The sequence below is a fragment of the Hemibagrus wyckioides genome, linkage group LG20 (assembly GCF_019097595.1).
Source record: "Hemibagrus wyckioides isolate EC202008001 linkage group LG20, SWU_Hwy_1.0, whole genome shotgun sequence".
Classification (NCBI taxonomy): Eukaryota; Metazoa; Chordata; class Actinopteri; order Siluriformes; family Bagridae; genus Hemibagrus; species Hemibagrus wyckioides.
The window spans coordinates 18,141,563-18,151,938 of NC_080729.1; the positions used below are offsets into that span (position 1 = coordinate 18,141,563).

At 39.1% G+C, this 10,376-nt stretch overlaps 1 protein-coding gene across 1 annotated transcript in view; it reads left to right on the top strand.

Annotated features, from left to right (window-relative positions):
- Positions 1–9,937, top strand: part of egfra (epidermal growth factor receptor a (erythroblastic leukemia viral (v-erb-b) oncogene homolog, avian)) — a 57,914-nt gene extending 47,977 nt beyond the window's left edge. Inside the window, exons 21-28 of the mRNA XM_058418136.1 lie at positions 567–722; positions 1,775–1,850; positions 2,014–2,160; positions 2,291–2,388; positions 2,807–2,974; positions 6,163–6,204; positions 7,341–7,434; positions 8,091–9,937. Of these exons, the coding sequence (XP_058274119.1) occupies positions 567–722; positions 1,775–1,850; positions 2,014–2,160; positions 2,291–2,388; positions 2,807–2,974; positions 6,163–6,204; positions 7,341–7,434; positions 8,091–8,452 (1,143 nt within the window). The 3' untranslated portion in view covers positions 8,453–9,937. The remainder of the gene's footprint in view (positions 1–566; positions 723–1,774; positions 1,851–2,013; positions 2,161–2,290; positions 2,389–2,806; positions 2,975–6,162; positions 6,205–7,340; positions 7,435–8,090) is intronic.
- The last annotated feature ends 439 nt before the right edge of the window (positions 9,938–10,376 follow it).

The window sequence follows — 10,376 nt, forward strand, 5'->3', positions numbered from 1 at the left end:
AATCACAAGTCCAAAGAGAAGCAGATATATTTTTTCCCAGAAATCCTTCTTGCTTCTCGAGCGACTTTGCCTATCGCGCTATATTCCAGCGGTCCACGAGGAGTCATTAAATAAAAAAACGATCGTCGCAGCAGTTTTTCATCATCGTCATCCCAGGGTATGGCATCTGTCTTTCCCTCTCTGATGTCTATCTCACGCTGATGCGCCGAGCTAAACTCGACGGGAAGGCAGATAAAACTATTCGTCAGCGTTTGCCAGAATTCCCTGATGGCCTTGGAGATGAATTTGATTTCCCCAGTGCTTTGAATATGAAATAAAACAAGATAAAGCGTGAAGCACGTCGGATGCCTCATTACGCTTTCAAATATGAATTTGACCTGCATTTTATAGCCATGAATATTAATCCGCATCTCATCGATCATCAGGGTGTAATGACAAGAATTGGATTTTTTCTGCACAAATGAAATTAAAAAACACTTATTATAAAGGAAAACCAGCTGCTCCCCTTCTCCATCACTTACATCCTTTCCCTCTGTATGGAAATTGTGTTTTTCTGCTTATTTCAGGGGATGAACTACTTGGAAGAGCGCCACCTGGTGCACAGGGATTTGGCTGCACGCAATGTGCTGGTGAAAACCCCTCAGCATGTGAAGATCACCGACTTCGGCTTGGCCAAACTCCTCAATGCGGACGAGAAAGCGTACCACGCAGACGGGGGGAAGGTGAGTGCGGACAGTCCTGATGGATGATTTAACAGCGCTGAATTATCCTCCAGTTCCTTTACAACTCCAAAGCTATTTTCCAGCTTTAAAGTATATAGAAGAAAAAGTAGAACTGATGACAAGAAGCCTTTATTATATCCACACATACATTACAGCACAGTGGAATTATTTTCTTTGCATATTCCAGCTGAGGAAGTTGGGGTCAGAGCGCAGGGGCAGCTATAATACAGCACCCCTGGAGCAGGGAGGGTTAAGCCTTGCTCAGTTGCCCAGCAGTGGAGCTTGGTGGTGCTGGAGCCTGATCCTCAAATCAGAGCCTTACCCACTTAAGCTTAAAGACTTTTGCATATCCCAGCTTGTTAGGAAGCCATGATATGGCGCCCCTAGAGCAAAGAGAGTTAAGGGCCTTGCTCAAGGGCCCATCAGCTGTAGTTAGGCAGTGCTGGGGCTTGCATCCCTGACCTTCCAATTAGTGACCTAGAGCCTTAACTGCTTGAGTCACAACTTCCCTGTATATATCATCTGAAGGGGGTTTTCTCCATCTTTAAAAACCTGGAAAATGCTAAGAAAATAGTAAAACTAGCCATGACAGATAAATGGTTACATTTTGGATTAGGATTGTAGTGTCACTTTAACGCCGGAGAACGAACAGAGAAGATCGATTAGCTTTGTAAATAAAAGAATTTTGTTATTTAATCTGTTTTTGTTATAAAGCTAGAATTATCTCCAGTGTTAGGTCTCTGTCCTTGAACCTCAGGGAAAACAAATGAACCCTAAAACAAATATTAAATAAACGAAATAATTTTATAGAGTCAGGGGATAAATGAGAAGCAGAGTAAAAAAAACTTTCTTTAGGAAGCAAGGGTTAAATCCCACTGCACCATTATCAGGAAGCATTCAAATGATAATGTCAGAAAGCGTTACCAAACAAACTAAAATCTTGATACTTGACACTAATATAAAAGGTGCTGGTTGTTGAGGGTGTTTTTTATCCTTAAAGTCATAAAATCTAATGACTTATTTAACCTTAGTTGTATTTGCTCTTTATCAAGGTTCCAATAAAATGGATGGCGCTTGAATCCATCCTTCACCGGACCTACACGCACCAGAGCGACGTATGGAGCTATGGTAAGAATTCCATTTCTCTGTACTATAGCGTGAGAATGATTTTTATTCTAGACTATCAATGAATTTTAACTTCAAGTCAATATTAACCTCTCGGCATAATGTTAGCTAATCAGGTCTTCGGGAACGTGCTTTTCTTTTAACTTTTATGCTATTGTCTCTGTAGGTGTGACCGTCTGGGAGCTGATGACGTTTGGGACGAAGCCTTACGATGGAATTCCTGCCAGCGATATCGCCGGGGTCTTGGAGAAAGGAGAGAGACTCCCTCAGCCTCCGATCTGCACCATCGACGTCTACATGATCATGGTGAAATGTAAGTGTTGAAGGTTTGGGGTGTGTATCTTCTCCTGAAATACTGTGATATGATAATATTTGAAGGTAAATATAGTAAACTAGATACTGATATAAAACCATACTGTATTTTTATTTTTTTTAAATCTTAGGCTGGATGATTGACGCAGAAAGCAGACCAAGGTTCAGGGAGCTCATCTCAGAGTTTTCCAAGATGGCCAGAGATCCAAAACGCTACCTGGTCATTCAGGTGAGCTGCATTTGTTTTATTGTGCTTTACGATCATTATTTTAAGTAAGCTGTTTTATTATAATTTGCAGTCAGACTGATGGATTTATTACCAGATTTTTAATGGAGTATCAGCATTTATTTCTCGAGAAGTTAGTCCTGAGACACTGGTTCCCCAGTCAGTTAGTTTACTCAGAAGAAATAACATGTTAGAACGAGTGCATTAATATACACCATGCAGCTGGAACTACTTTCAGGGCTGCTCTCATAGAAAATAATCAGCACCCAATCAGAATCAAGAATTTAACTGAGGTGTAAATATAAATATAATGATAGATAGATAGATAGATAGATAGATAGATAGATAGATAGATAGATAGATAGATAGATAGATAGATAGATAGAACTGGAGTGCATCTTCAGTATTTTCTGTCTTGCAGGGTGATGAGCGCATGCACCTGCCCAGTCCCACAGACACCAAATTCTACCGCAGTCTGATGAGTGAGGTGGATCTGGATGAGGCTGTGGATGCCGATGAATATTTATTGCCCAACCATGCCTTCTTCAGCAGCCCCAGCACGTCTCGTACACAACTACTGCACTCTGTGGTAATAACACACACGCACACACACAAGTGCACATACTCATAGTAGACACATCTTACCTGTAAGCATCTTGCTGGTTAATATCTGCTATGGTAGCTAAACATTATGTTATATATCACTTACTCTAACCTGTGCAACATATTTACATATTTTATAAAATACATATAGTAACGAGTACATCAGAGGGACGGCTCATGTTGGGCGTTTGGGGGACGAAGTTAGGGAGGCCAGATTAAGATGGTTTGGACATGTTCAGAGGAGGGAGAGTGAGTATATTGGTAGGAGAATGTTGGAGGCAGGCAGGAGGCAAAGAGGAACGCCAAAGAGGAGGTATATGAATGTAATAAATGAGGATATGAAGCTAGTGGGTGCAAGTGTTGAGGATGGAGAGGATAGGGATAGGTGGAGAAAGATGATTCGCTGTAGAGACCCCTGAAGCGAAAAGCCCAAAGAAGAAGAAGAAATACATATAGTAAGCAGTAACAATACTTTATTAATAAAAAAAAGCACTAATACAAACTACTATTATAGTAATAGGGTAACAATACTTTATAGTAATAAAGCAGTAATATACCCTACTTTGTATTAATAGAGTAAAAACACGTTAGAGTAACAACACATTTTGTAATAATACAGTAATAATACACTACACTTAATAAGTAATAAGCCACAATTTAAAGTAATAGAGTAACCATATTTTATAGTAATCGAGTAATAATACACTACACTCCAGTGTAAGAGAGTAAGAATACACTACACTTTATGGTAGTAGAGTAATAATAAACTTTTATGTTTTATTGTATTGGACTATTAATACACCATACTATGTAGTACCGAATAATAACAACAGAGTAGTAACAACACACTTCATTGTAATGGGTTAATAATACACCCTTTATAGTAATAGTATAGTATAGTAATGCATAGTAACATTAGAGTATTGTCGCTACACTTCATTGTAATAGAGTATTAATACACCCTTTATAGTAATCGAGTAATAATAATACACTGTAGTAATAGATTAACAATACACTACACCTGAATATAATGGAGTAATACGCCACACTTTAAAGTATTAAGAGTTACAATACAGTACACTTCATTGTAATAGTGTACTAATAGACCATATTATAAAGTAACAGGGTAACAATTCAGCAAATTCTAAAGAAATGGAGTACTAATACACTATATTATGTAGTAATACTACTAATAAAGAGTACTTTAAAGAGTACTAATACACCACACTTCATTATAATAAGAATATAGGATATTGGAAAAGAGTACAAACATACCATATAGTATTAACATTGCTCTCTTGCATGCAATATTATACAGAATTAGGGTTATGATGCGATTTTAATCAGCTGTTCTATTACTGCATGCATAATAGTCAAAAAGTAGCTATATAAGGTTGTTACTCCATGTTTTTGTAGTAATAGAGGACCTGTGCTGCCTGTGTTACAGTAACCTTAACCAGATGTTATGCATGCCCTTTAGTAACCAAGCGCTTATAGCATGCGATATGCTTTTGTAGCAGCTTGAGATAATGACATATTGAAGTCTAGAAGTATGAGCGCTCCACTTTGAGCCCCTGCTGCAGGAACAGATCTGCTACCTGGCCTGCTTTCTCCTGGCCCAACTTTACTTTTCCACCCGTTTCCTGTTCACTCATGTGCTGCCGTCTCCGCACCCCCGCTTCCTCCCAGGTGCCCGCTGATTAATGAGCACTGTGCACTGAAAGAATCACAGAAATGGCCTCATCGCATTCTGGCTTCTTGCCCATTGCAGAGTGCTCGCTAAACTCCCTCCAGCCATTCAAGTGTGATTGCCTTTGCAGGCAAAACGTCTTGTTCAGAACCATTTGGCTGAAGGGGGGAGAAAAAGGGACCCTGAGTGAAGCGTGGGTTTATATAACACAGACTTCAGGCTAAAGCCATTTATGGGCTGGATTTCGTCTTCACACATGGTAGCCTATTTAACTTCTTTCTTTCCTTTAACTCTTAAAAAAGAGTGAGAGCGAGAGAGAGAAAGAACCTCCGTGACCTTAGCTGCCGAGAGTGAGGCGATTTTCTTAAACTTTACAAGAAAACATACACGCAAAGCAAAGCCGAGCCCGAAAAAGACGAGTTATTATCTTGTCATCACTCATCTGTCAAGTGTGCCTTGGCCACGAACAAAAGGAAATGTTGACAGAGCTATTCGACTCCTAACAAAGAGTGCAGTTAGAAATATACGTCAGACTTATCCGAAACGCCGCATTCGTGCACGAACAGCACATCGATGAGATTTCACAATGACACGGAGCACAATGACGAGCTGATGTCAAGACGCAGGAAATGGGATTCCGACGAAATGAATGAAAACACTGGGATTATGTCTGGATATATTATGCTGAGACATCAAGCAGAACATCACTTAAACATGTATAGACTCAGGGACCAGAAATCACTCCCCTCACCCCCTTCCCCAAAATAAATAAATAAATAAATAATCTTAGCTGAGAAATGAAAGCTTGCTTTCTTCTTTTTTCTTATTGGTAGCTATATATAAAAATAACATTTTTACATCTTGATGGCAAGAAAAACAAGAAGAGCCCCCTGTTTTATTTCACGCTTAAGCTCTTGAGTCTTCAAGGCAAAAGAAGCTTCTTGATGTTTGTTTAAACTATCCTGAATATTTTACCGCTGCCACACCCATCTTCAGAGGACGAGAACATTTTTCAGCATATCAGCGTGTACAGTTACGGGTTTTGTTGATGCAAAAAGGAAAAATGAAAAAGGAAGGGAAATAAGTCATTTAAAAAAATAAGAAAAATGACTAGGATAATTGTAAAAAATAAAACAATAGACAAAAAAGATTTTAGAAAATTATCAGCAAAATAAAATACAGAAAAAATAGAAACGAGAATAAAATTAACAAAAAAAATCCAGGAAATATTTTAAATATACATATATATAATATATATAATTTTATTCTGATTTTATTCTAAAAATTAAATAAACTGTTTAAAATATAACTGTTTAAAATAAAATAAAATTAAACAATTACTATATATATATATATATATATATATATATATATATATATATATAGTAACTGTTTAATCCGACTAACAGACATCAGGGATTGTCCAAAAAAGTCAAATCTTCTTGTGATTGTTAACCTCGTCTTGTTCCTTGTTCTTCTTTCAGAGCCTGAACAGCAGCATCGGGTCGTGTCAGAACAGGAATGGGGTGAGTGATTTATATTAAAAAGCCCATGAGCGCTTCTTGTGCAACCAGTCGTGGACATTCTTGTGCTGTACTGTGTAAATCTCGCAGTGCTTCTGATCATCAGTCAGACTTTCAGAGTGCAGAGAGAAGCCTGAGAGGAAATCTAGCCTTTCAGGTTAGGTGTGCTTACATGTATCTGGTGGTGGAGAGAGGATACAACTCATCTGGTGAAAAAACTACCTCAGAAAATGACTTTAAATTACAGTTCTCAACTGAAGATACGTGATAAATTGCACCAGCGACGCTCGTGACTCTGTACTGTGTGCTGGCAAAAGTATTGGAGCCTGCTTTATTTTAACTGGCTCTCGAAATCAATTCATTTAAAAATAAAAAGATTACGATTATTATGATGCAGTTTGTTACTTTCCGCCTCTGGATATATGTTTTTAATGAAAACGCTCGAAATATGGACGTTTGCCGTTTTCTTGCTGTAAACTACAGAGCTCTAGTTCCAGCCCCAAAAGTGAAATGGGAGAAAACTAAAGATTTCGTTTCTGTTTCATTTCAGACGTCTGAAGCATGTAGCATTTATTTCTACACGTTTAACCCAATTTCCTATTGGGAAAGCTACATCGCTGACACATTTTAAAGTTTACATTTGTTTAGAATTAATTCTAGGAGAGATTTCAAAATTAATGATTAAAAAACTGATCTGAAATTAGAATGAGTCAAAGCTGGAATTAATAAATGTGTAGGAATATGCTTGATAGTCATATCAATTTATTAAAAATAAATATATAAAATAAAAATATATAAATACAGAATATTAAAAATAAATAGATATATAAATAAATAGATAGATAAATAAATAAATAATTCTGGATAAAGGGCATCTGCCAAATGCCATAAATTTAAATAATAATGAAAGGAAGAAACATTTCTTATATCAAGATCTTCACAATTCAAAATAAATAGTCACCTTAAAAGCGATTCTCATTTAGTTCTCAGACTAGGGGACACTTAAGCTCTGTTTTACGTGAATAACTTCGTCCTCGGCGTTACCATACACATAACATCTGTTACATCACACCAGTTCCTCAGGTATCTCTGGATTCCTGGTCTGTACTAGCGATTAACGCCGTTGTGTTTTGTCTCAGGCTCTCGTCCCGGTTCGTGAGAACAGCGTCATGCTGCGCTACATCCCCGACCCTACCGAACGCTTCCAGGACGGAGATTTCCAGCCTGCTCCAGGTAAACAAGGGGTTAAAGATCATGTCTTCATGGACGTCATGGCTTTATATGGCTTTATCACTCAGGGCTTTTTGCGGTTAGACAGTACCGCAGGATGGTATGATGCTGAACTGGTCTACATTACTATTACGTGTTGCCATGGCGCTAATTTAATGATGCCGCTATGAATCATGTCGTCTACACACGTCACCATTCACACATAAGATCATTAAAAAATAGTATCACTCTTGAGATACTATATACAGTACAGGCCAGTGGTTGATGGGAAATTACATCCCAGATGGTTTAAAACTCTTTATTTATGGCAGTCTTCTAAGTTCATGGAATTAAAAAAAATATATCTATTAATATTCACATCAAACATCATATCACATACAATCCATGTGCTGGAGGTTTTTAGAACAAATCTGGGACACGATCCACGCCCAAGGCAGAAATCAAGGCTCTGGCAATAACATTAACAAGATTTAAATAAGGCTCAGCTCTTAGACAAATGAAAAGACTTCACATTGGCTTAAAGACTTTTATAGAGTTTTAATAGCCACACAGGAAGTGGTTAGTAATTCAGGGGATGGAGACCTCTGCTGGTGTGGGATTGAAATGTCCTGGGTGGATGTGACACTTTTAATGACTTCAAATCTCTTTTCTCCAACCAGAATACATGAACCAGAACGGCAGCGCCGTGGTCTCGGACATGTCCAACCCCATCTATCAGCACCCTACACATTCCACCCTGGACGAGACAGAGGAGGAGTACCTGAACTGCTTCAAAAACCCACCGACCGTCACTTCTCCTAACCCCGCCCCCGAGTACCTAAACACCTCCCAGACTAAGCTGTTTTCCTCCCTCACGTCCAGCCTGAAGCAGCCGAACGGGCACATGCATGGCTACATCGCGCAGAACAGCATGGACAACCCCGACTACCAGCAGGACTTCTTACCTCTGGGGATCAACACGAACGGTCACCTCCTCCCGGCCGCCGAGAACTCGGAGTACATGGGTGTGGAGGTGCACTAGCCTAGCGCACGCCAGAAGTGGGTGGACTCTGTAAACAAAAAAAAAAAAAAAGACGTGACTGGACTTACAGAGCCAGAATGTAGCAATGTCCTGCAGTGCTTTGGTGGAGGTTTTTTTTAACTGCCACGAACTTCTTGAGAGCTTTTGTGTTTCTTTAGAGATGGACGCTGGGTGTCAGCCACAACAGACTGCAAAGAATTTTAATCCTATTCAGATGTAGTCTAACTACGTACCGGATTCGAGAACATCCCATATCATTAGCTTGCATATATATATATATATATATTTTTTTTTTCTGTACACACTTTTTTGTGACTGGTTGAGGGTGAGAATCGCTTCAGAAATGCAGAGCAGGGAGAAGATCTCTGGTCTGGAGGTGTGTCTCGGGACAGGTGGGTAGAAATGAGGATCGCAAGACTAGAAGAGCTCGTACATAGCTGTTGTTATTAGTACTTCATGACCAGTTTTAGCATTTTTCTTCTCAAGTTTGTTCACCAATTCACACTCACTAGTGATCATAAGACAGCTACCAAGCAGCAAAGGAGTGAAGGCTCACACAAGCACACACACCGCCTCCCAGACATCCACCATCGGCTCTAGAGTCACTGTGATTGACGGGAGTATGCCCCTCCCACTCAGAGAACATGGACGATTTCACTCTCTGGTCTCAACACGACAAGGCATCATTTCCATAGCCGTCATTTTAGCTCTGTTTTCTTTCAGAAGAGACTTCAAGAATCTCGGCACCAAACCAAATGTACTCTGTTTCAGATCCTTAAAGCCTTTCCTGCTTTTTTATGACTTTGTTTTTTTTTTCATCCATTTCCATTTCCTTCCTGTTTGAGGTTTTAGACTCACCAGGGAAAGACTGGACTGTTGTGGTTCTGCAGAGAAGACAGTGTATACATATGGAGTTCGAAACTTATCGATGTAAATATTTTTGTATGCAATTGAGCAGGTTTAAATGAAAGGATGAATTAATAATATTTCTCATTTGGCAAGAACAGAATATCAACCTGGTCAGAAAAAAAGTACGTCCGGACTCTGTCCAGTATCACGTCCGGCTTTTCCTCTCTCGTCCTATCAGCATGACCCAGAAGCCGAGCCACACGTCTTACCCAGGAGTCCAAAACAAGACCTCTGGAAAAAAACTCGACCGCCGGAAGAAAACCCTCCAAAGTGATCGGTACGCTCTCGAGCTCCTGAGAGATAAGGCTGAGGTTTTCTCTTCTCTCTTATTCTGTATCTATTACAGCACATTAATCGGCATCGTACCAGCCGCGTACACTCCACTCGTCTGTCCTCCCCGTCTGGTCAGTTCTTGTGTGGTCACGTTGTTGAAAATCTTTCTACCTAAAGACTGTCGGAAAACGTTAAAGCTTTGCGAAAAAAAAAACTTCATCGCTCCTCGAAGTTTCCATGTATGCCCTCTTGACTATAATTATTACTTTTAAAAAGTAAACTAAATAAAGTGTGTGTTTTGTACAGGTCTGGTTTGATCATCTTTCCTTTTTTTTTTCTTCCCCCCCAAAAAAATTGTTCCTTGATAAATATCATCACTTTCGGTTGCTCGGGATGTTTTAAAAAAATAATGTAATAAATAAGGTATAAAACACATGGAGGCATAGAAGGTGTTAGGAAAATAATCAGTGCTTAGTGAGGCAATGCAAGCTGATGTGTGTGGTATTTATTTAAACAGAATTATTTTATTCATCCAAATTATGCACAGAAAAATTTTAGGCCAAAAAATTTTATTTCCTCCTCTTTTTCTTGTGTTTATGTTCAGTATTGAGCGTCTTTGTCATGTCTAACTCCACAGCGGTGGTTAATATGAAGCTCATATGAAAGCAGACACTCAGGACTTTCAATTTTAATTCATTTGTAGTGTTTTAGAAGTATTTGTGTTTCTCCCTAGCCTACCAGG